The following is a 25,866-nucleotide window of genomic DNA, read 5'->3' as shown; positions in this document are numbered from 1 at the left end:
CCGGAACTAAAGAGGGTTACAAAATGGGAGGAAACAGCTCAGACTCAGTCTCATTCCGAGATTCCTGGAGGCAGGATCACCATTTTCAGACTGAGGTCTAGGTGAGAGCCCATGCCTGGCTGCTTTACTTTTTGGATCTTCAGGTTGAGCCCCAATTTCTCTATCTTAGCTTTTATTAATCGTGCTTCAGGGAAGAGTCTCCGAACCCATCCCCAGGACACAGGTTAACTTGGTACCAGATCATAGTAAAACCAGGCAGGACCTCTGACCTACCCTCAGACCTCTGCTATGTCTTCAGCCTGGGGCTCCCATTTTTCCAGCATCTGGTGGTTTTCCTCTGTCTCCTGACCTTTTTCCTTTTCTTCCCTTTTCCTATTTCAATCTGTGTACCACTGTTCTAGCTAGCTTGTTGTCAGCTTGACACAAGCTAGAGTCACCTGGGAAGGGGGACTTGAGAAAATGCCTCCACCAAGTTAGTCTGTGGCATATTTACTTGATTAATGTTTGACTTGGTAGTGCCCAACCTTGGAGAGAGGTGGTACTGAGTTGTATTTTTTAAAAGAAAAATGGGCTAGAGAAATTACTCAGTGGTTAAGAGCACTGGCTGCTCTTCTAGAGGTCCTGAGTTCAATTCCCAGCAACCACATGGTAGCTCACAACCAACTGTGATGAGATCTGGTTCCCTCTTTTGGCGTGCGGGCATACATGGAGGCAGAATGTTGTATACATAATAAATAAATCTTTATAAAAGAAAAAAGTAGGCTGAGCAAGCCATGGAGAGCAGGAAGCAGTGTTTCTCCATGGCCTCCCTTGATGGTGATGCACTGTGCTGTTGAAATACAAGCCAAAGGAACTCTTTACTACAGCAAAAACCAAGCAGAAAAATCAAGCGAAGACAACTACTTCTCTAGTAGCAGCTCATAATGCAAGTTTCCGTGTGGATGATATAGGAAACCATCAGTAAAATTAATCTAACCTGTGTTTATGTAACAATTAGAAAGCAAACTGGACAGGGTCAAATTTAGACACTCCCTGGATCTGTGTTATCTGGTCTGTGGGAAACCCTCTAACAAGGAAATGTCAGTCGAAGGCATCCTGACGAACTGCTTCAGATACATTCTTATGCAATTACAGCTTGGCTAAGTTGAGGTGTCTTCTCAAACTGGTGTCCTAGCTTTGTTTTTGGTCAGTCGGTTTGGGTGTGTGCTTGCTTTGCTTAGCTACAATTCTAGTCAATGCTATAGTATATGCAGCTACTTTAGGAAAGGTGCGCCGCCTTCTGGCACTGGACCGCAGTGACTCCCAAGTGATCCTCCATCTGCACATATATTCCACGGAATAAAACCAAAGCGTGGGGGTGGGGGAAATACATTGGATATATTTTTCAGGAGTAATTTTTAAATACTTTAAAATATCTGTCAAGAAATTTGTATCGCCGGGCAGTGGTGGCGCACGCCTTTAATCCCAGCACTTGGGAGGCAGAGGCAGGTGGATCTCTGTGAGTTCGAGACCAGCCTGGTCTACAAGAGCTAGTTCCAGGACAGGCTCCAAAACCACAGAGAAACCCTGTCTCGAAAAAAACAAAAAAAATTTGTATCAAGTCTTTTGCACAAGCTGCTTGAATAAGGTGAAATGTTTCTTGTGGTGTGGGATTAACGAAAGGTTCTGAAAGGGCAGGTCCATGAGAAACCCCACCAGGAAGAACTAAGTGAAAACACGATAAAGCACACATAGAGACAGGCCGGGACACCGACACCACAGTGGGAATGCAAGGGTCATATAGTGAACACCCAGAGTCCCGGGGGTCAAGGTTAATAGATGTAGATGCAGTGTTTCTAGAAGCAAAGAAACTGATTTAACTGGATTTGTCTAATGCTGGCCTGGATCACAGACTGCAGAATGAAATGGGTAGAAAAAAAATAATTACAGTGTGAAGGCAGAAGGGATGCAGGCAAAATATACAATTTGGCAGGTGTAGCGGGCCTTTAGACCTTAGCACAACTGACTCCATGAGGCAAGTGTCGTTCAGGCTATAAAATTCAGCACATAGACAGTACCACCTGCCAAACAAAAACAAAGACCTAATCCATCAAAGTCCATAGTTCTGGAAAGCCTCGAAATGGACTAACCTTGCTCTTTGATTTCTGTAGTTCCACTTCTGGCTAACTCTTCTTATTAACTGAAGTATGTCAACCCAGAACATGGGTTTTGTGCTAAAAACTCGCCCTGAGAAAGGCTCAGTGCTGCATTTGGGATCTTAACCACCCGGTGTAGTCAGCGGCCACTAATAAAGACTTTCTGTTGACTTAAGCCCAAGTCTGTGTGGACACCCCACATCAGCAGGAACATTAAAAACCTAGCAGATAATATGTAGGGGGCATGAAGTGTTAACTTTTGCAGGGAGTAAGAGTTTATAACCAGCATGTGGGGCTTCAAAAAAGTATTTCTGTACAGATTTCTAGAACTTCCAACTCCCACCGGCTTGTGATGTCTCAACATTGTGCCCAAATGTTCTCAAGTATTCAGAAATGTGTGCCTCATATATATGTATACATTGATAAACTGTGTTCGTGTAGCATCCTGCACAAGGTGGAAATGCATTGCTTTTTAAGTCTTCGGAAGATTCTTCTGCCATTACCGGTGTTAGGTCCGTGGCTTCCCGCAGCTGCTGAACACAAGCCATGGGACCAGGGATGGTGGGTGTTGTCATTGAAACCCAGTCCAGGGGAGAAAACTGCCTTAATTGGAATTATTCCTTGGCCACCACTGACAGGGCTGAGGACACTATAGATGCTAGAAAAGCTGTAGAAGGGAAGATGAGACATCAGAGCAGACTGGGAACTGACAGCTGCCGCGAGGAGGGACGGCTACGAGAGTCTCAGGGAGACCCCTAAAAGATCAGGTCTCACGTGCAGATCATAAGGAAACAACCTGAACTCAAAGAATGCTGGGAAAACAAGCTTCTGTGAAATCACAGAAATCTCTCAAAGTTCTTGCTATCATTTCCATCTTGAATGTCTCCCAGAAAGCCCTGGGGCAAGGGGGGAGGGGGGCTGCTGCTGGGAATTCATGGACCCTTTAAGAGGTGGAACACCATGGAAGATCTTACATCACTGGGGGTGTGCCTTTGCAGAATTGAGACCTTGGTTCCTTCCTCTCTTTTGCTTCCTGACTACAAAGGGAGTGGGTTTGCTGTACTATGAGATCTGGTCACCACAGGCTGCCTTGCCAGAGGCCCAAACAACAGAGAGAAATGATCTCAGACAGGAACTTCCAAGGCAGTAGGTCGAAACAAAACCTTTGTCTTTTTAGCTACCTCAGGTATTTCGTCATGATAGCAGAAAGCTAAGCTAGAGCCGCCCAGCCTGGAAGCGGGAGCCGGAGGCCATGGCTGGTTACCTGTTTCACATTAGTCTGGGAATGTGGGCCCTGTTGGGTGGCAAAAACTAAGGCAAATGTTTAGGTAAAATTCTGCCTCCTACAAAACCACATTCTTCGTTGCCACAGAGCAGTTTAAGCATTGGAGAAAAGACATCTTGAGTTACTATGCTTAAAACCGTGTGGCTCAGGCGACGGCTCCGTGTTTATGAGTGCCAACTGCTCTCCAAGATCATCTGGTTTTAATTCCCTTTGCCCACATGGTGGTTCACAACTGACTGCAACCCCAGGCCCAGGGGATCCGATGCCCTCTTCTGCCCTCAGGCACCAGCCACATGGCAAAACACTAGACACATACAAATTAAACAGGTAAATACTTTTCTTAAAGCTGTGTGGCCCATTCAAGTGAAATACCTGGGGTAGGAAACAATGTTAGTCCTTGCAAAACTGGGATCTACCCTTAGTGAATCGAGAACAAGGAATATTTGCTAGTTGTCTTTAGGAAGGGATAGGAAGGGCAAGCTCTTTAACACTTCTTTCTCAAAACTAATGGGGGTGGAGGATGGTCAGTAGTTAAGAGCACTGGCTCCTCTTCCAGAGGACCAAGGTTCAATTCCCAGCACTCACATGGCAGCTCACAACTGTCCTTGATTCTAGTCCCAGGGAACCCTATGCCCTCTTCTGGCCTCTAAGGGCACTGCATGCCCATGGCTCACAGACAGATGCAGGCAAGACACCCTACACACAAAATTTTTGAATACAGCAATTGAAGTTTTTAACATGAATTTCTATACACAACTATTAACATTTTGCAAAAGAACATGTTGTCAATACAGAATGGAGCACATCCGGTTGCATTTATAAGTTGTTAATGACAAAGTCGCATCAAAAATATACAATAGGGGCTAGAGAGAAGGTCCGGCCGCTAAGAGCCGATTCCCGGCTACCACATTGGATGGCTCACAACTGCCTGGAACTCCAGCTCCAGGGAATCCACTGTCCCCTTTTAACCTTCTCAGACACCTGCACGTACATGTGCATACACATACACAGATACACACAAATATCCATAATACTTAAAAGGCAAATATTTAAAATATATATTAGTAAAAGAACAAGGATAACAAGGGTAAAAAATCACACATCTAAGCCGTTTGGGGAGGAGTTGACATAAAATATAGACAATCAACTGGTTTCTATGCAGAATAGTAGGCGGAGCTGCTCTTCAGGGAGCAATAAATAGGAGAAGCCAGGAGTCCCCAGGAGGCTATGAGATTGTGGGTATTGAAGATAAAAAGAATTAAGGCATTACTAGCTTTACTTTCGATTATATAGTTCTGAACTATACTTCTTTCATAATTTAAATTGTAAGGCTGTTATAGGAAAAATAACTTGCACAGTGTTTGTTCCTTTGTTTGGGTTTTATTTTCTGTTTGTTTGTAGGCAGGGTCTCACTATGTAGCCCCAGCTGTCCTAGAGCATGGAGTGTAGACCAGATTGGCTTCAAATTTCTCTCTGCTTCCTGAGTGTTGACACTGCAGGTGTGTGCCACCACATACAACAGAATCTTTTCTTTTGTGCTGCTAAGGGATCAAAATCAGGCCTCGAGCATGCTGGGAATAAGGGGATTTGGAGCTTAGGTGCTGTTTTGTGTTTGCTTTCAGGGAGATTTAAATGTAACGACAACCTTCCCCATCAAGACCGCAACCATCTGGGGGTTGGGAATGTAGCTCAGATGAAGTGCTTGCCCGGCATGTATGAAGCCCTGGGTTCAATCCCCCAGTTCTGCAGATAACATGTGTGGTGCCACAGGCCTGTGATCCCAGCACTTGGGAGGTTGAAGAGAGAGGTTCGAGATCATATTCACCTACATGCTGAGTCTGAAAAACAAGGTCTCAGACACTTTAAATTCAACAAGAGCTTACGCTTGCAAGAAAACGTACTTCCTCTCCATCCATAAACTTCTCAGCAGGAACCAGTGCTTAGCCCAGAAAATACCACAACAGCGAATATGCTTTGCTCAGAATATATGGACCATATATTCCCAGCAGGAGCTCCCCAGCAGGACAAAGAACGGAGGGGGGTTAAAGTTACACAGACCCTTGTGGCTGGGGTAAAGTTTGGCAAAGCACCTGCTTGGCATCTGCAGTGGCCTGGATTAGATCCCAGCACAGAGATATTCTTAAATGTCGCCAGATAATAGATGCTAAAAGAGCCCCCTGGTTCCAAGGCTTGTGAGGTTTCAGAAGGGAATAAGGTAGCATGAGGCATTAGGGCCTCAAAAAGTGCATTTCTAAAGTCTGATTTCTTAGGATGCTCCCTGAAAATTCCCAGACTGGGACGGGATAGGAAGGAAGAGGTCACTCAACACTGAACTTCAGCAGCAAGGTTCAAATGAGTGTGGTATAAGAGAGTGAAAGGCTCACAGGTGACAGGTTAGCGGCGATGCCTGGAGGGGACACAGTTTCGGCAATCTCCATTCTGCAGTATGTGTGTGTGTCTGTGTGTGTGTCTGGCTAGGAGCAATGCAAAGTCGCTCTGTAGAGAGCAGAGGGCACCGGGCGAGTGTGAGGTTGTGTGCTTGCACTGTTCTGTTTCTAGAAGGCTGTCAGGTGCTTGGCCATTCAGGCTGAAAAATAATTTTGATTTCTAACTACCACAACACTTTCTCATCAGCATGTATAAGAGCTTCCCATTGTGGCTATTACACCTCATTTTACACAGAACTGGGACAAAACTCCCCTAGCAAACCTGATTGTTCTCTGCATTTGGTTTTTATTGTTATTTTTGGCTTTTGTTTTTCTTGAGACAGGGCCTCAGGTAACCCAGGCTGGCCTCAAACTCATTATGCAGTGGAGGATGACTCTGAACTTCGGAACCTCTCTGTCTCCACTTCCCAAGAGCTAGCACTGCAGGCACACCCCACTGCCCCCGGCTTGCATTCTGCAATCATAGCAGTTGGGGTTGCCATCTCTAGTCTCCTCACTCTTTAGAAGGATCATCCCTTGTGTGGCTTTAGAACCAGGGCCTGAGCTGGGCTCGGGGGTAGAGCATCTGCAGAGCACACACGGAGCCCAAAGGAAAGAGAAAAGAGCCGATGGCTACAGACCGAGCCTTTCAATGTGCAAAGGCAGGCATTTATCAAAGCTGGGAAGAGCAAGTCAAAGGCTGGAAGTGTGGCTCAGTGGTAAAGCGCTTCCCTAGCCCGTACACAGCTCTGGGGGAGAGGGAGAGGTGGGTGCAGGAAATGCAGACATACAAGAGAGCTGTTCTCGTCCCCATAGCAGTTGTAAGCACATAAAGGGTTTGTGGGTAAGGGGTTATCGGACCTCAAGGGAACTGACGGACTAACTTTGGTGGAAGATACGATTGAGATGATCGAGGGCTTTACCATGGCTAGAAAACGTGACGTCAGCAAAGAGCCATGATGGGCAGGGAACACTGAGGAAAACCTTGGGCAGACATGGAAAGGTGAAGATGGGGCATCTGGGTGTGGAAAGGAATGCACACCTCTGTCTAGGTCGTGTACACCTGTGAGCACCTGAGGCACGTGGAAATCTGATGGGTTAGTCTAGAAGATTCAAAGATGGCATCTGGTTGGCAGTGCCTTTGGGATTAAGATTTTTTTCTAATGAAAACATTCTCACTAAATCCACTGATGATTAACCCTTGAAGACTCAGCTTAAGGATAAGTGTCCACAGAGCTCTTGCAGCCACAGAACAGCCCCAGACTAAGCCCCAGGGAGGTCACTGCTATCTGAGTGGCACAGGCAGTGTGTCAACATGTCCAATTTCTTCTGGTTCCTTAGGAGGTGACTGAGTATGCATGTGGCTTCTTAGAATATCACTTCTCAACTTCCCTGTCACACAGGAAGTGGCAGCAGTGTTGCCTAGCAACAAGCCACAAAGCACACTGGGCAGCTAACGAGCTCCTCCTCACTTTCTTTCTGCTAGTGTAGGCTATGCAAGTGGGAACCCCAGGTTAATCCAGTCTCTGCCACAGTTACCAAGATAGACATCAGGACTCTGACACGGTGGAGCAGCCATGCCTGGCTGACACACCTCTGGGCTCCCATGCCGCACACAAGAATATCCTCCTTGGGGCCTCTTTTCTCTTTCCTTAAACAAAGCCACATTTCTCTCCCCCTGCAGCTATTCCCACCCCAACGCCAGTCAAAAGCTTTGGAAGGGTATTCATAAGTGTGTGAGGATGTAGCTCAATGGTACAGCCCTTACCTAAATGTGCAAAGCTCTGGGGTTCAACCTCTAGCACCACACAACACGGACAGTGATTACTGCAGATTTCTATGCCCTTCAAAAACCACCCATGTTCCTTTGTCATCTAACATATTTTTGATTTTTTTTTTTTTTTTTTTTTTTTTTTTTTTGGTTTTTCGAGACAGGGTTTCTCTGTAGTTTTAGAGCCTGTCCTGGAACTAGCTCTTGTAGACCAGGCTGGTCTCGAACTCACAGAGATCCGCCTGCCTCTGCCTCCCAAGTGCTGGGATTAAAGGCGTGCGCCACCACCACCCGGCCTAACATATTTTTGAAAAGTAAAAGGATAATCCTAGATTTTAAAGCTCATCACCCCTGGGAAAAGTTGGGCAGAGGAATTGGTTTTGTTTCTGAGATAGGGTCTCACCATGCAGTCTAGGCTGGCCTCAAACCCATGATCCTCTTGTGTCCTCCATCCAGGTGCTAGGATTATAGGTAAGGGCCTCTATACCCAGCCCTGAGAAAGGTTCTCAAGTGGCTTTGATTGCATTTAAATGTTTTAATGTCACATTCAACATAGGGCTCTAACACCAAAACTGGGAGAGGATAAAACTAACACATGGGCACACCCAATGTTCTTGTAAACACCAAATGGAAAATAAAAACCCAATGTTTAAGGAAAGCAGCTCCTTCCAGTTAAGCCCTTTCTCAGTGAAGAGCAGTCTATGCCAGGTACGTCTGTCAACCAGTTCAGGACCCGATTTGTATTAAAACTTTCAAAGTAGTACTTGAATTATGACTGTGCAAAGTTTAAACCCAGGGCTGAGGACGTAGCTGAGTGTCAAAGTGCTTGCTTACCATGCAAATGGCCCAGGGTTCAATTCCCAGCACCACAAAAACAAAAAAAGTTTGAATTCCAAGACAACTCAACTCTCAGCGAGACTCTAAGCTTTGGAAAATTCAGATGGCTCAATTATCTTCAGACCGATAATCCCAAGAATTGTGCAGGTCAACCACGACCGCAGAACCATCGCTGCTTAGGGACACCGAGTCAGCAATGAGGGACCGCATCCTCTCTTCGTCAGTACACAAGTGCTGCAGCCTGGGATAAGCGAGCAGTCTCCTCAGGGGTATGAAAAACTTCTCTCCTTCACAGAAGGGCTGGGGAGTATTTTCTATCCTGGCCTTTTCAGCCTCTGTGAATACTGCTCCCAAGAGTAGGTGAGGGGCTGGGGAGCAGTCCGTGTGCCCTGGCTTAGGGCCCAGTTCCTTCTCCCGCTCCCTCAGCATCCGCTGGTATCTCAGTCTCAAGCGTTCCACTTGTATCAGGAGCTCCCCGACCAGCACAAACTTGAGCACCTTTTCCTGCTGTAAACTAGGGTAGGAGGTTGTATAAACCTAAGGGAAGAAAAACCAAACAGAATACCGAAGTGTGTTTAAACCATCAGCAATTCAGTCACAAGCTGTACATTGTAAAAGCCTCAATCTCACTGGAAATCAAACACATCGATACTAGGTAGCTGCTTTGCTTCCAATTCTGATGACAACTAAATCTCAGCAGTGTTTCTACCAACAGGCACTAACCCAGCATTCCTTCTTTAAAAAAAAAAAAAAAAAGATTTATTATTTGGTATGTGTGAGTGTTTTGCTTGCATGTACGTCTATACAACAACATATGCATGTCTGGTGCTTACTGAAGCCAGAAGAGGCATTGGATCTGATGGGACTGGAGTTAACAGAAGTTGAAAGCCTAACCAAACCTACAATCCAATGTTTCTACTTGTTATTACATGGAAATTAGTGAAAAAGAAACACTGGTTCAATCTAGAATCAGTGGTACATGCCTATAACCCCAGAGTTCCTTGAAGGGCTAAGATAACTGCTGGTCCAAGAGATCAAGGCCAGTCTAAGCAACAAAGTGACACACAAGCTAAAGAAAATCAAGAATAAATAAAAATGATTCCATCAAAAGAATGGATTCTTTTGAAAGACAAAGTGGGTTTTGTGCATTCATGTGTGCGTGTGTCTATGTGTTTATGTGTGTGTGTATGTGTATGTATATATATATGCATACATTCGTGCATCATGGGCTGGAGAGGAACTGTTCCTGGCTGTCCCTTTACTGTTGCTAACACTGAGAGATTACAAAGGAGACAGCAGCAGGAGTCCTCTCTGAAACATCCTAAGAAAACCTCCAGTAAACTGCTCTTTCTCGTGTAAAGCCAAGGGGCCAGGCAGTCTCAAAGGATGCCACAGACTGACCCTGACCCTGCCAGGACTCATGGAGCCTGAAGCATCTTTCTAGACGAGCCTCAAAATTAGGTCACTTGGTCAGGTGTGGTGGTGCACACCTTTGACCCCACACACTTGGGAGGTAGAGGCAGGCAGATCTGTGTATTCAAGGCCAGCCTGGGCTACATAGGAAGTTCTAGGCCAGCCAGGGCTACATAGTGAGACCTTGTCAAGAAAAAAGAAAGAGAGAAACAAATAAGCATGTCATTTATTCTGCTTTCTACTTTGGGGACTAGTGATGTGGAAAAGGAGAAGGGGGAGGGGAGAGAAAGATGGAAGGAGAAAAGACTGACAAGGAGGAGGGGTAGGGATAAGGATGAAGAGGAGGAGGAAGAGGAGGAGGGAGTGGTAGTGGTAGTAGTGTGGTAATGGCGGTAATGGCGGTAATGGCGGTAATGGCGGTGGGTGGCAGTAGTGTGGTGATGGCGGTGATGGCGGTAATGGCGGTAATGGTGGTGGGTGGTAACTGTAGTTGTAGACCTGGTCTCACCACCCGTCATGTGACCCACGGACTTCTATTTCGCAGGAATACTCACAACTTTGTACACATGTCGGTCATGCTGCTGTGAAGCACGGGATTCAGCTAGCTTCCCACTGTTCTTCCTAAAGACACCTATCTGGGTGCAATATCCGACATGCTCAGACCCAGCTGGGGGTGTCCCGACCCCAGTAAACTCCACACAATAATTGTAGCAGTTTGCCACCCGTGAAGCCCTGATATCAAACAACAAAGAGAAGTCATTTCTCTGCACATACAGTTCTGGTTAAACAACTTTGTAAACAATTTTTTTTTTTTTTTTTTTTTGGCTTTTCAAGACAGGGTTTCTCGTGTAATAGCCCTGATTGTCCTAGAACTCGCTTTGTAGACCAGGCTGGCCTCAAACTCAGAGATCCGCCTGCCTCTGCCTCCTGAGTGCTGGGATCAAAGGCGTGTGCCACCACCGCCTGGTGTCAACAAACAATTCTTAAGTGACCTCTTGTCAGTAGTTTTAGGAAAAACAGAAAATATATAAATCAAAGGACTTCTCAGCCAAGCAAGGAGGCGCATGCCGATTGTGTTACTTGAACTGATAAGGCAGAAGGATAAGGCGGTTAAAGCTAGCCTGAGCTATATAGACATCACCACAAAGAAAAAATTCCAAAGTTAAGCATCCCTGCACAAGTGTATGATGGGTCACCAGGACACCCGACATCTGTGGGGAACAAAGGCAGTTTGACACGTCTTAGGTTTCCAAGTTACCTCAGGAAGAGGAAAGAGGGGCTACAGGACGGGCAGCGCGCAGGTGTGGGTGAAGCCAAGAAGCCGCCCCACGCATGGGCGTGAGCGTCCCTCACACCCCACATCCTCCCCACTCTGGTTCTCAATCTATGCCAACACTACAGGTGCCTCCCAAAGAGCATCCACTAGGCACACGCTCTTTTCTCCTGCGGCCCAAATGGGCTGCTTTCCTTGTGATCCGGCTACATCATGAGCCACACGTGGAGACCTTGCTGGAATAAACTAAGAGTTTGAATGAGACAGACATAGCACAGCTTACTTCCTATAACAGGATTGCTGCAAAACAACAACAAAAGAACCCTTCTGAGCTCACCAGGTCTGGAACTCCTTTCTGCTCCACTCGAATTTATGATCTGCATCCCTCAGGGACACTGTGGGAAACAGGGGGTTGAATTCAGCATTTGGTGTGGTGATGACAACCATGGATGGCGACAGGTATCCAAAAACCACTTCGGGAAATTTGGCCAGGTCATCTGAATTCAAATGCTCTATTCTAAAATGGTTGATAAGAAAGACAGAATTAATGTGGCTTCACTGGGTATATTCTCCTAATTGACTTGGCAAAAATAATTCCTACCTGGATGTGGATTTATCTCTTCTCTGATGACGCAGCAGCCCACAACCCATGATCAACTGTTGTCGTGTTTGAATCCTTCCCACTCCCAGCTTTGCCCAGGGTGATCCATCAACTAAGATCCATCCTCCGGTGCTCTCTGTAGAACTCATTATCAACATTCCTTTTCAAAAAGTATCTGAACTTGTATATTTCTTGATTTAATTTCCCAAGAACACATCATTGCCTCTATGATTTCTTTTAAAAAACGACAGGACACTATCAGACAGATCAGCAATTATGAGCACGTGCTCCTCTCACAGGGGACCCAAGTGTGGTTTCTAGCACCCATGTCAGGTGACTCACAACCACCTGGAACTACAGCTCCAGGGGATCCGATGCCCTCTGCTAGCCCCCAGGGGCACCTGAACTCACATGTGGATGTACATGTGCAAGAATGAGGACCCAAGTTCAGATCCCCTGTACTCAGAAAAAAATCTGGCATGGGAACATACATCTGCAACCCCCAATGCTGGGGAGGCAAAGATCAGAAAATCTCTTGGGCTTGTTGGCCAGCCAGTGTAGACAATCAGCAAGATCCAGGGTCAATGAGAGACCTATCTCAAAAACACAAGGTGGTCAGGAATGGTGGCACACGCCTTTTATTCCCAGCACTCAGGAGGCAGAGGCAGGCAGATCTCTGAGTTCAAGATCAACCTGGTCTACAAGAGCTAGTTCCAGGATGGCCAGAGCTACACAGAAAAAGCCCTATCTCAATAAATAAATAAATGAACGAATGAATGAACAAAGGAATGAATAAACAAATAAAATACAAGGTGAGAGTAACTGGGGAAGACACAGGAAATCAACCAGTCTCCAGCTCCCAGGCATTTACGTTCTTGAGTACATACACCCACACACGTTCCCTGGGACAGCAGGTAGTTCAGAACTGTAGCATCTGCTCAGCATGTATGAAGCACTTGATCAACACCCCATCCCGCCAAAATAAAAACATTCTCAAAATCTAACGCTGAAATGCTTTGCTGAATCCAGATTAAAGGATGTTCTAGAAAGCAGAAAGACTGAGCAACCCTGTTCGAGATGATTAACAGACACTCCAAAGACACCATACTAAATCCCCAGCTAGAGGCGGTGGCGCACACCTTTGATCCCAACACTCAGGCGGCAGAGGCAGAAGGAGCTCTATGAGCTCCAGGACAACCAGGCTACACAGAGAGATCCTGTCTCTATGCAGCACCAAAGCGTAAAATAAAAATAAAACAAAGCCCACATTTTAAGTGATAATTAGACTTGAAAATAGCTATAAAAGCTATCACTAGAACAACTAAGTTGTTAAGTGTTGAATGTGGACTATATAACATGACCATATACCATACACATCATTGTGAGCCTGGTTTTTGTTTTGTTTTGTTTTTTAGGTTTTTCAAGACAAAGTTTCTCTGTGTAGCTCTGGCTGTCCTGGAACTTACTCTGTAGACCAGGCTGGTGTCGAACTCAGAGATCTGCCTGCCTCTACCTCCTGAGTGCGGGGATTAAAGGCATGAACCACACCTGGCCACTGGGAGATTTCTTAACACAACATACTATGGCTACATAAGAGGAAGCACGCCATCTTATTTTTTAATTTATATTATTGTGTGTGTGATGGGAGGACATGCATGTGCCATCTGTGGAGACCAGAGTACAACACTGAAAACCAGTTCTCTCCTTCCACCTTTACATGGGTTCTGGAAACTGAACTCAGGTCTGTAGACTTACATCGCCAAGTGACTTTTCCTGCTGAGCCATCTCGTTGACCCAAAGCATTTCTTCTTAGAAAAGATATTTAAGGGCCTGCGATAATGCTAACAGGCTAAAGGTGCTTGCCGCCAAGCCTGACAACATGAGTTCAAGAACACACACACATACACACACACACACACACAATCTAATAAAAGTTTTAGGAAAGTATCTTTAACATACAGGTATTTATGAGTAAAAGGCCATTGTCTCCAATGTACTAAAGTAGATTGTATTAAAAATGCATACAGGAAATTACACCTAAAGGAAAAGCCTAAGTAAATGGAACCAAACGTAAAGAATTAGTGAGCCTGGTAGTTTGTACCAGTACCAGCACCTTGTACCTAATCCCACAACATCTGTAGGTCTGTAACTACACGTGATAACAGAAATACGACAGGACTGGAGCTGGGGCTCAGCAGCATTGCCCTGCATCAGATCCCCAACACCTCAAACAATATGATTCATGGGAAGACTTGGGGGGGGGACAACATAACTATATTAATCTCAAAAGATAAGGCTATTTTTGAAGACATTACCAAATACTACTAAATCTGGCATCACAGATTAACCCCAGCACAACAGAAGTATCACCACTACCTGACTCTTACCAATTGACAGACCATCCCAACAAAAGAAATACCTGAATTAAATGACTCATAGATCAAAAGGACTTAACATACAATCTATAGAATATTCCATTCAAACACTGAAGAATACACATTCTTCCCAGAAGCCCATGGAACTTTCTCTAAAGTAGATCATGAATTAGGACACCAAGCATATCTTAACGAGTACAGAAAAACTGAAGTGATTCCCTGTGTCCTGTCTGATCGCAATGCAGTAAGACTACAAATCACAGCAAGAGAAACCCTAAAGGGCACAAAGCCCTGATTTCGATCCTTAGCACCACATAAAACTGAGCATGGCACACACCTCTAATCCCAGCACTTGGGAGGTAGAGGCAGAAGGATGAGATGTTCAAGATTATATACAGCAAGTCTGAGACCATGCTGGGCTATGTTACACAGGGGCTGGAGAGATGGCTCCGTGGTTAAGAGCACTGGCTGCTATTCCTGAGGACCAGAGTTTGATTCCCACCATCTAGATGGTGGCTCACAACTGCCAACTGTGTGTGATTCCAGTCCCAGGGGATCCAGGCCCTCTTCCATCCTCCTCAGGCACTGCCCACACTTACATGGCACAAAGACATACATTCAGGCAAACACTTATACACTTAAAAGTGAATTAAAATCTAAAAGCTAGATACATTATAAAAGAAGAAATACAAATGAATTTATTTATTTTTATGCGTGTGAGTGTTCTGCTTGCAAACCATATACCCTCAGAGGTCAAAAGAGGTAGTTGGTGCCCATGGAATGGAGCCATGGATGGATGTTAGCTACCGTGTGGGTGCTAGGAACTAAACCCATATACTATGCAAGAACAAGTGTTCTTAATCACTGAGACATCTCTCCAGACCCACAAATGAAATTTTTCAACAGGAGTAAAGGCCTATGTATATAATCTTTTAATTATTTCAGGGGGCAAAGCACCATGGGGAGGAAGAGGGTGCACACGTATATGACAAGGACAAGAAGGAAGCAGTCACAGGTGGCCGGCCGTGTGGCAAGTATATGAATGTCTGTTTCTGGAATTATCTTCATTCTTGGAATTCCTAAGAAAAATACTAAAAGTAAAAAGATACTCCCAGCTGATGAGTTGTGATCATTTTACAAATAATGACATTGATTATTGAGGCTAATTCCTTCACATTTTCCAAAGTGGAAAGCCGATGCAACTTCCAGACTTACAATTCAATGCATGTTATCAAATCGAATCCAAGCAGGCGAGAGTCTCTCTCCACAACAGAGCCATGATACAAGATGACAGTCAAATCTAGATCTCGGGGTTTTACAAACTCCCCCAGGTAGGGAGACAAGTAATGCCTGCAAGAGAACAATCATCAGTCAGCAGCATCAGGAAACAACCAACTTAGCTATCGGGGCTGGGGGTACGGCTCAGAGCAGAGCGTGCACCTAGCTGTATGAGGAGAGGCCCTGAGACTCAAGGTCCTGCTTTGGTGTGTGTGGACTTGCAGCTGTGATTCCCAGCACCACAGAGGTAACAAGAGAAGGAGCTCTCAGAGCTGCAGAACCCGGATCCCCTGATGTGAGTCCCACTCCCCTGTTTTTCTCTGGTATTAAACACTAGGCCATGGGGCAGCTTCCTTCCACCGCCGGAAGTGAGGTCACTAAACATGACTTTAAATTTCCCACACTGTTCTCATTGCCACAGCGAATGTGGTGTGGAGGGACCAAGTGTACACTACAACCCTCCCTTGGAAGTGTCCCGGCCATGAGGCTCAACCCACCACTTAGGAGAAAGGCATCAAAGCCAGGCATGGTGGCACGCTACAAATTTAAGCCAAGGACACTTATGCTATATCATAATATCTTGTCTCAATAAAAAGGAAGAGTCCATCTCTTAGGTGAGAGCCCCCGTGACCTAAGACTATACCCCACCTGGTGACAGTTCTACTACCACTCTGGGGACAAGCTTCCAGCACAAGCACCTTTGGGAGACGAAACACATCCAAACCATAGCACTGGAAGTATTACCCATTTGAATGCAATTTTTCTTCATTGATATCTACCCCAACAAGCAGCTGAATGCATGGATAGATTTTTAGCAGCTTTAGGAGCTTGGTATCACCACATCCCAGGTCTGCAACCTATAGATGAGACACAGCATCATTTGCAAAACATTCATAGCCAGAAAAGTAGGAGTTCTTAAAACTAGAGGATGCCAAAGCTACAGAGAAACCCTGTCTCAAAAAAAACTAGAGGATGCCCGGGAAAACGGTTCAGGTTAGTGAGTGCAAGAATAAGGACCTGAGTTCAAACCCCCGACACCCATATAAAGTCAGATGTGGGAGAATATGTCTATAACCCTATTTAGAGCCTAGCCAAATCTGAGAGATCTGGGTTCTGTGAGAAACCTATCTCAAAAAACACAAGGTAGGGAGTGACAGAGAAAGACGCTCATGTTGGCCTTTTTTGGGCCTCCACCCACACATATGTGTGCATGTGTGCATGTGCTCACGCACGCACCTCAGTGGGAGATTCTGAATCAGTAGGGAAAACATAAAGTTATTATATGGAAGGATCTTTGGAGGTAAATTGTATACACAAAAACCAAATTAAACTGAGACTTTTTAATCCTGCAGGTAAATCAGTGCTTGAGGAAAAGTCAGACGAAACCATGCTTATTCAGAACAATTGCTTGAGGTTCAAGGTTATCAGAGCAAGAATCACAAGTCTTGATGTGTAGCCAAAGCAACTCCTGAGTGTTAAGAGTTCTGGGATTACAGTATGCACCACTATGCCCTTTACGAGATGCTGGGGGTCAAACCCGGGGGTGTGTGCGTGCTGGATAAGCATTCCACCAACCGCACCATATCCCCAGGGGACAACCACATTGAGCCATACGAAATTCCATATTGGAATAAAAAAGGCCCCTCAGACCCTTCAAGTGGACAGATTTGCTGAAAAGGCTGCTGAGGCAGATGTGTGAACATCTGTAGAATAGCTAAGGCGGCTAAAGGAAGCCTTTTCCAATTCCAGAGGGTCTGATATCCTCCAACTCCACTCTCTTGTCTCTCCCTCCCAAATTTGGCATTACAAATGTTTGCAACTACATCTGAGAATATCACCCCCATCCCCCGCTTTTGAATATATGGTCTGGCTATGTTGCCCCAGCTGGTCGCTAACTCTTGGACTCAAGTGATTTATTTTTCATTTTTTTCATCTCTTTTTTTTTTTAAGACAGGGTTTCTCTGTATAGTCCTGGCTGTCCTGGAATCCACTCTATAAACCAGGCTGGCCTCGAACTCTGAGATCCACCTCTGCCTCCTGGGTGCTGGGATTAAAGGCATTTTCCACCATACCCAGTTTCGAATAAATTTTTAAAAATAATGGAGAAGTTTGTTGGTTTTTTTTTTTATGTTGCGTTTTTCTTGCTCACCACAGCACCTGGGTGGGAATCAAGAGAACCTGCAGGAGTCAAGTCTCTCAGCTTCCACCAGGTGGATCAAGGGATTGAACTCAAGTCATGAGACTTAGCGGCAAGAACCTACACTGGCGGACATGAGCCATTGCACCTGCTAACCAGGTGATTTCCAACTGAGCATTGAGCTCCCTGTACTGTACAAGGCTAAAGGGACTCAGCTATGCTTCACGTTCCAGGAAAGGGGTTCCGGCAAAGAACCACCTTCCTCCATTAAGGTTTAGTTAAGACTTTGTGTTTCCATTCCCTGCCTCAATGTGGAAAATTACTATTTGTTTCTAAAATTTCACTTAACCACAGTTTCCTCAAGCTTCTCCCCCAGCGCTGCCCCATGCCACTGAACTTCATCTCCCCAGACTGATGAAAGAGGTTTTCCTCACTGACCCTTCCCAGCTGGGCTGGGAGATGCCTGTAGACCCCACTACTGTGAGGGAAAAGGAGAAGACTAAAATGGAAAGCAAGAATCACTTGAGGTCAGGCACGGTGGAAGCAGATGCAGGCAGATCTCTGGGTTCGAGGCCAGCCTGGTCTACAGAGTGAAATCTAGGGCAGCCTGGGCTACACAGAGAAGCCCTGCCTCGAAAAAACAAAAACAAACAAAAAGAATGAAGAATGTAACAAACAAAAAAGAAAGAAAAGAAAAATAAATTACTTGAGTTCAAGAGTTTGAGACCAGCCGGGGCAACATAGCCAGATCTTATATTTTATAATAGACTTGGGGTGGGGGAGGTAAGGCAGGTGTAGAGGCAAACACTTACAACCCCAGACTTGGGAGGAAGAGGCCAGAGCGTGGAGTTGGAGGCTGTCTTGAACTCTAAGACCCTATCTCCAAAATAAACTAACTTCACTCACTATAATTAAGCTGCCCTCGCTGTTAAAAATGCTGCTGGCCCTTACGGGACTATCATAAAGGCTTTCCCAATTTGTGACTTTGGTCACTCCTCCGTGGTTGAAAAAGAAAACAGAAAAAAAAAAAAAAAAAGCTTAACTCTGAAACACGTGGAGCACTGGCCTTAAGGTCTCCTCGCTATTGCAAAGATCTCTGCTTCGAGGGGCTGAGGCAGGGGGTGACTTTATGAATTAGAAGCCAGACAAAGCAACACAACAAAACCACAGAAAACCATCTTTTTTTCTTTTTGACAGTTCTCTACCTGTATTACAATGTACCATACTTCTATCCACCATCCCAAATCACTCAAGTCTGTCTCAGGCACGGGAGGCCGCTTAGCGGTAGAGTGCTTGTCCCATGCCAACGCTCCTGCCTGTAACCCTAACACCGGGAAGGAGGGAGAAGTCTAATCTTACGAGCATATTTGATAAACCATTTTAATAGGGAAATCTTAACAGTTGAAAAAAAGATAATTACCTTCTTGGGTTCATGGCGATCCACTAAATCTCTAACGAACTGGTACCGTTGTTTGTATAATGGCGGTTTAAACCTAATTACCTTCTCTGGACAAACTTCTTCAAAATTACCTCCAACCACAGTATTGCACTGAAAGATTTTAAACAACAAGTTCTCACTCACGCATGGACTTTAGATATTTAAGAAGAAAGAAAGTTTCTTCTCCCCAATTAACTGGGCAACAACAACCTCCACACAGCTTAAACCTCATGTCATGGGGAGGCACCCCCTCCACACCACACCCCCTCTTTTCAGCATGCTATAGCTGGGTTTATGCTTCCGTAGCTAATCTGCAGAGGTTGTTTTACTGTGTGAACTGCTAAAGGCTGTGGTCCAGACAGACCAGAGGTTAGGAGACACTGGGCAGATGACAAACTCCCTCAGCTCCCAATCTTTGCTCAAACGTCTAAGGTCCCTTCTCTACCAGGCTTTGATTCAAGGTCCGAATCCCACGCTGCGGAGGGCATAGGCCAGTTTTAGCAGTTTAAGGTGAATTTCCCACCCTTGACACCTGAGCACCCTCCCCATCTAAAGCTCAGATTCTAGACGGTATTTCCTCTTAATTTTCTAGGCACATACCCTCTTCCTTTTACACATCTCTATCTATATAGGTTTCTCCATCCTCAGCTGAGTTCCTACTGCGATGATTTTACTGCCACAGTCCTAAATCAGAATAGCCTTTTTTAGCAGGTCCAGGAGAAAAAGAAATGTTAGCTGTATCTGCAACAGCTGTGCCTACTATTCCTATCAGTGCTGGGAAGAAGTGAACCAGACTAAACCTGTACCTAGAGCAATGATATCCAATAAACGCAAAGGACAAGTGGGGCTGGGAGTTAGATTAGTGGTGACCACCTGTCTTGCATGAGCGAGGCCCTGGCTTCCATCCCCAGCAATACAACAAAACAATCCAGGGAAAGGAAAGGAAAATAAAATCCCCAGGGTGACCTATTTGCATGTTCAGTGGTATTTTTTTATAACTAACATCTGTATTTTTACTTAATATACATCAAATGTGAATATTTCACTCATCATTGATGTCAATCTTTTTTAGTTCACACCTCAGGGGGAAGCAAGGGCCTAAATAGGATAATTTGTCATTTCTCCACAGTACACTCCTCCGAGACCACTGTAGGTGAGTGAGAAGGGTGACATTTACCGGTATGTTCTTTTCTGCCACTTCCATTTTGTTTCCAATTTCCGTTGCGACAAAAATAATATAGTGATAATGCAGATTTATCCTCCGGGCTCTGTATCAGAGACTCAGCAGCAACTCTGCTGTAAATGCCAAATGCTCCCTTTTCACACGAGGCGCCTAGAAGAAATGATGGCCCAGATGAAACGGGGTAGTAGGTGTTGGCCTTCCCACCTACCACTGGCCCACAGAATTCAGGCAGTAAATACTGAGACACTGACGATGGGGTCTGAAAGTTCCAGCTCGGCAAAGAATGCTGCTACTCTTGTTTGACCATAACCAGTTCCGGGTGATACAAACTTATTGCTAAGATCCTCGACCTCGGGGGATGGATGCTCCTCAGTTGGTAGAATGCTTACCTAGCATGCATGAACTATATCCTATCCCCAACACCACATAAGACCAGACCCGGGGGCACAAAGAAGTTCAAGGTCAATCTCAAATTCTCAACCTCAACCAAATCCTGCTTTCAGTAACTTCTCAGGCACCGCCAAATAAAACTTGGGAGTGGATGGGAGGGCTGACATTAATAAGCCAGAGATGCTGCAACACTGACCCAATCCGGCCTCGGACTTGAATGTTGGTATTCTACTACACACGTTTCTATCACTTAGTCGGAAGTTGGCAAGATCTCAACCACCAGCTGTTGGGTACGAACCTCAGTTGGGGGTGAGGATGTCAGTGTTCCCTCTGTCGCCCGCGTCCACCCGCAGCATCACTCACCCACGATAAGGAGCGAATCCACCCTAGAAAAGCCCGCTAGCCAGACCAAGCACCGCCCACTCCCGTGAAGCTGCGGCCCCGCCCCTGCCTTCCGCGCAGCCGCGCTGCTCCACGCCGGCTCTCCGCACCTGGCTGGCCGCACCTTTCCGCCCCCGGCGCCGCGCGCCTGCGCTCTCCGCCCTCAGGGTCCCCGCTGGGCGTGCGGAGCCCGGCCACGCTCGGGCCCCATGCCTCCGGGCTGGCGACTCCACGGCGTCGGTTTTGGGTCGCTTAACGGCCGCTGTGGCGCATGCCCCGAAGACATTTTCCAGCTCGTCCGAACCTTGGCGACCACGACTCTCAGCCCCTCCGCATCCCAGGCCCTCGCGCTGCGGCGACCTGGCCCCTGCCGTGACTGTTGGGTGCGGCCCCGGGCGAGCGGCCGGGCTGCTGCGGCCTTGGCGGCTGTTAGGATCGTGGCGCCCCGGCTGAGAGGCTCCGCGTGCCCCGTGGAGAACGCCCCGGGCCAATGGCAGGCCACGGAAGAGGCGGGTGGGCTCAGCGCGAGCCGGCTTGCCCAGAGCAATTATGGCGCGAGGGCCTTCTAGGGACCTTAAACTGGGGAAAGTTGAGTCCCATTCACCTAAGCCTTACCCCCCCCCTTTTTTTTTTGAGCTCTACATGTTTCCCTGCCTCTCCTCTCCTCCCATCAACCCTCCCCCAAGGTCCCCATGCTCCCAATTTACTCAGAAGATCTTGTCTTTTTCTACTTTCTACTTCCCATGTAGATTAGATCTCTGTAAGTCTCTCTTAGTGTCCTCATTGTTGTCTAAGTTCTCTGGGATTGTGGTTCACGAACCCCACATCAGACAGAGGTCTGATCTCCAAAATATACAAAGAACTCAAGTAATTGGTCACCAAAAGAACACATAATCCAATTTTAAAAAATGGAGTACAGACCTAAACACCTAAGCTCTTAAACATATTCTTTCAGCTTCCAACGCTCAACTTTTTTTTTTTAACCAAATACACTTTAAGAATTACCTGATTGCCAGGCGGTGGTGGTGCACGCCTTTAATCCCAGCACTTGGGAGGCAGAGGCAGGTGGATCTCTGTGAGTTCGAGACCAGCCTGGTCTACAAGAGCTAGTTCCAGGACAGGCTCCAAAACCACAGAGAAACCCTGTCTCGAAAAACCAAAAAAAAAAAAAAAAAAAGAATTACCTGATCTCAGAAAACGTGTTATGGCCTCTTTTCCGTCAACTTTACGCATGCTCTATGCTACCAAAGAAGAGTGAGGGGAGGGTGGGGGGGGGTGGGGAGGACCTGCTTTAAAAGTAGAAACTGAGGCAGGTGTGAAGGCACATTGCTGTAATCCCAGCACTTCAAGTGGAAGGTGGTGTCAGAATCAGGAATTCAAAATCATCATCACCAACATTGTTGGAGGCTAGCCTGGGCAGCATGAGACCCTTGTCTCAAATTCATTTATTAATTTATCCCAAAGTTTGTGTTTACTAGTGAATAGCCTACTAATATATCATAAATGAACATGGTAGTGCCAGCATTTGGAGAGATAAGGATCAAAAATTCAAGAGCAGCTTCAGGTACTAACGAAAAGCCACACATGAAATATTAACCACTCAAACGCTCACTGAGTGCACTATGCAGTATTGTAATGTTGATGGTTACAGGGTAGCACAAAGATAAATTACATCTTGTTTTCAGCATTTTAGAGCTTAAAGTGTATGGAGAAAAATATGTGTGAACCGGGCTTCATAGATAGGATCGTGTAGCATTACAGTTTGAGAGACTCCTGGATCCAGGCTTGGCACGAGCGCAGTTCAAACAGGTGACCTCAGCACTAGGGAGGTGTGCTGGTAGGTGGTGTCACCTTGACACGGTCTAGAACCCCTGAGCGTGCCCTTGGTGGGGGATTGATGTGATTCCCTCGGTTGAGATGGAAAGGCTTGATCACTGCAGGTGGAGGTACTCCTTCCTGTCTTCAGCTGGATGAAAGGGACAGCTGAGGCAAGCATTCATCCCTCAAACTCCTGCTCCTGGGACTTCCCCAAGGGATGGGGGTGGGGAGAAGGGCTGGAACCCCGGAACTTGGAGCCAAAATAATCCCTTCCCTGCTTGAAAGACTTTTGTCAGGGTATTTTTTCTGTGAGACAGCAACAGTGAGGCCCATTAAGGAAAAATTAGTTCCTTCTGGACAAAAGAATTAAATCTCTGACCTAGGTGAGCGCCTAACATTCCATTTGGTCTGGCCCAGGAAAAGACCACCCCTCCAGAAGTGTCTTCCCTCAAGGGCTCCTGTATTGAAGGACCAGCTGCTGTCACTATTGAGAAGTAACTGGATGAGGGTGGCGGGGTTGTTAATGTCCCATTGATGAATTTATGTCTTAATTAGCTGAATAGGCTAAGAGGTGGTGAAATTACCTGTCATGGATGAGAAGGAAACACGGAACACGCAACAAACCCGCTTAGGAGTTTATTAGAGGGGGCGTGCACAGGCCTGGGGAAGTCAGTGGGGAGGGGGAAGAGATGGTGCACTCAGCTTTTAAAAGCGGCCTAGTGCATGCGCACAGGGGTTGACATGGCTATGTCATAGGCAGATGACTTAGGGGGGCTCTCACAAGCATGCAAGGGCTTAGCTGAGTCATGTTGATCACGTGGGGCCCTTTAACATTCTGAGGAGCGCCCGTTATGCACTTCTGCCTGAGGGCTTGTCTGCACATGCATGGCCCCTAGAACCCTTATATGGCTGAAATCATTACAGGTGGGTCCTAACTGGGAGAAGTCATTCTCTGGAAGTGCGCCTCTTCCTGCTTTCTGGCTTCCATGAGGTCACCATGGAAGCTGACCTTTACTACATGGTCCGATTATTATAGCATTCTACCTTACTGAAAAGTTTGTGCGTAACACCCGATTCTGTGTTACCCCCTCGGTACAGTTCGCACGCCACTGTACCTTACGTGAGTTGGGCAAGGGCCTGGAGATTGAAAGAACACACAAAGAGACCTGGGTCATTGGCAAGGAGATCAGCCGATGCCGTTTATTCAACCTTGGGGAAATCCTTATATACCTCGCTGCTGCACAAGGATTTCTGCCCAGGCAGGTGGGAAATTACCACACCAAAGATGGCTGCCTGGGCGGAAATCCTTGTGCAGTAGCGAGGTATATAAGGATTTCCCCAAGGTTGAATAGAGGCAGGCGGATCTCTGTGAGTTCGAGACCAGCCTGGTCTACAAGAGCTAGTTCCAGGACAGGCTCCAAAACCACAGAGAAACTCTGTCTCGAAAAAACAAAAAACAAAACAAAACAAAAAAAAAACAAAAAAAAAAAACCAATGCCCTACAGCTAATCACCAGGCAGGGCAGAAGGAGCACAGAAACAAACAGAATGTTTTAGCTGGCTGACCAGAAACTGTCCTCAAGATGAACCCCAAGAACAAGGGTAGACCCAGGGCCCTACATTTTTGCACCCACATAAGCCTCTCCACCGATGAGGTAATCCGAATCAGACCCAATCAAACCTAATTAGGAAAAAACTCCAGGTGCTCCCAGGTGGCATTCCAGGCCCTCAGAGAGGACATGGGAGCAAAAGACCAGGAAACCACGTGTTTGTTTTTTTGGTTGCTGTTTAAATATCCTGTGGGAGTGGTCTTGAGCATCTCTGAGAAGGGGGTCATCATTTGGCTGGCTTTCTCGGGGGTAGAGTCTGGACTGAGACAACTTCCAGGGGAGAGGACTTGGGATGGAACTTTACACCCAAACATCCCCAGACTCTCTGGGTATAGGGGTGCCAGGGGCTGGGGTCACACTTCCAACCAAACACCTCAGTCACAAAGCGTGGGGCCATCAGAACTTGGACTGAAACCTCTGAAAGCATAAATCTAGATTCCTATTTTGAGATATTTCATCTCTGATTTTCTTTTTTTTTTCACAGCAGAAGGATCTAGAATTTTTTGCTAATTGACCCATTTATGGATGTAAATTCCTCATTTGCCTATATCATCCTCTCCTGGACTTCTACAAGGCTCTGAGCTCGGTCCCCAAGCCTGAAAATTATCCTTGCTTCTGTTTGCTCTGCCCTTCCCAAATTTGAACCACCACCAGACTCCAGACTTCAAGCTGTGAGCTGCATCTGTTCCTTTCCACAGCCAACGTCTTAGTATAGACTTCGTTTGGCTGTAGCCTTTGTCAACATAACTCGCCTTCCTCTGACACAGTGTAATTCCCGCTGAGATGCAGACCGTGTTGAATTTGATGTCCAATAATTTAACCTCAAGTACTGAGTTTACTTTGCTCCCTAAACTTTCAAAAATGTCTTCTGAAAAAAACAAGAATAAACTGCTTGGTGGCACAACACTTTAATCCCAGCACAGGAAGGCAAAGGCAGGCAGATCTGTGAGTTCCAGACCAGCCTGCTCTTCAGAGTGAGTTCCAGAACAGCCAGGGATACCCAGAGAAACCTTGTCTTTAAAAAAAAAACAAAACAAACAAAAAAAACACACAAATATCCTTTATTGAGCAACTAATGGATCAAATTCTGTTTTGAGTGAGAAAAAACAGTCCTCTTGTAGCATTGTAGACCAACCAGTGTGTAAAGGCATCTGACATGCAATAGGAAATCAAGTTACTTGTGAGACTGAGGCAGGTGAATCACTCGAGCCCTGGATTCAGAAGTCCAAGACCAGCCTGGACTACCCTGTCTCAAATTGTAAAAATAAAATAAAGGTTATCCTGGATGCTAATGTACACATGGTGCTCATAACAAAATGAGGCATGTGGTGGTCTTGAGAGAATGATTTTATTATTGCATATAAGAAAAGCCATAAATAGTGCGTAGATAAAAAGAAAACCGACAGGTTAAAATTCCCACATTCTTCAACCCTTCTATTGAGGAGTGTGCGCTATTTCATGTCCTTTGGAAGCTATATGCATTTTATTGGATGAACTTCTTTGTTTTTGAGACAGG

The 25,866-nt window shown here is 46.0% G+C and overlaps 1 protein-coding gene across 4 annotated transcripts; it reads right to left on the bottom strand.

Moving 5' to 3' along the window:
- Positions 1-8,143: 8,143 nt before the first annotated feature.
- On the bottom strand, positions 8,144-22,170 carry Henmt1 (HEN methyltransferase 1). Of its 4 annotated transcripts, none has more exons than XM_057793661.1 (8): positions 22,108-22,170; positions 20,147-20,302; positions 18,952-19,080; positions 16,139-16,251; positions 15,332-15,466; positions 11,478-11,657; positions 10,422-10,599; positions 8,144-8,991 (listed from the first exon to the last, which is right to left on the bottom strand). In XM_057793661.1, the coding sequence occupies exons 2-8, from the start codon at positions 20,171-20,173 to the stop codon at positions 8,563-8,565; spliced, it is 1,191 nt and encodes a 396-aa protein (XP_057649644.1). In that variant the 5' UTR covers positions 20,174-20,302; positions 22,108-22,170; the 3' UTR covers positions 8,144-8,562. The 4 variants fall into 4 exon arrangements, with proteins under 4 accessions (XP_057649644.1, XP_057649645.1, XP_057649647.1 ...); XM_057793662.1 differs by lacking the exon at positions 22,108-22,170 and adding an exon at positions 21,034-21,224; XM_057793664.1 differs by lacking the exon at positions 22,108-22,170 and adding an exon at positions 20,841-20,884.
- Positions 22,171-25,866: the final 3,696 nt, after the last annotated feature.

The sequence above is a fragment of the Chionomys nivalis genome, chromosome 18, assembly GCF_950005125.1.
Source record: "Chionomys nivalis chromosome 18, mChiNiv1.1, whole genome shotgun sequence".
Taxonomy (NCBI): Eukaryota; Metazoa; Chordata; class Mammalia; order Rodentia; family Cricetidae; genus Chionomys; species Chionomys nivalis.
The sequence above is the reverse complement of the archived record's forward strand: the minus strand, read 5'-3'. Positions and strand labels throughout refer to the sequence as shown.

What these genes read in the sequence shown, in the direction of transcription:
- Henmt1 (XM_057793661.1), bottom strand. Translation starts at nt 20,173, where the DNA reads ATGGAAGTGGCAGAAAAGAACATACCG. An exon ending in GAAAAATTGCATTCAAATGG is followed by an intron (nt 15,467 to 16,138) that starts GTAATACTTCCA and finishes GTTCTCTTGCAG; the next exon opens with GCATTACTTGTCTCCCTACC. An exon ending in AGAAAGGAGTTCCAGACCTG is followed by an intron (nt 10,600 to 11,477) that starts GTGAGCTCAGAA and finishes GTTTGATATCAG; the next exon opens with GGCTTCACGGGTGGCAAACT.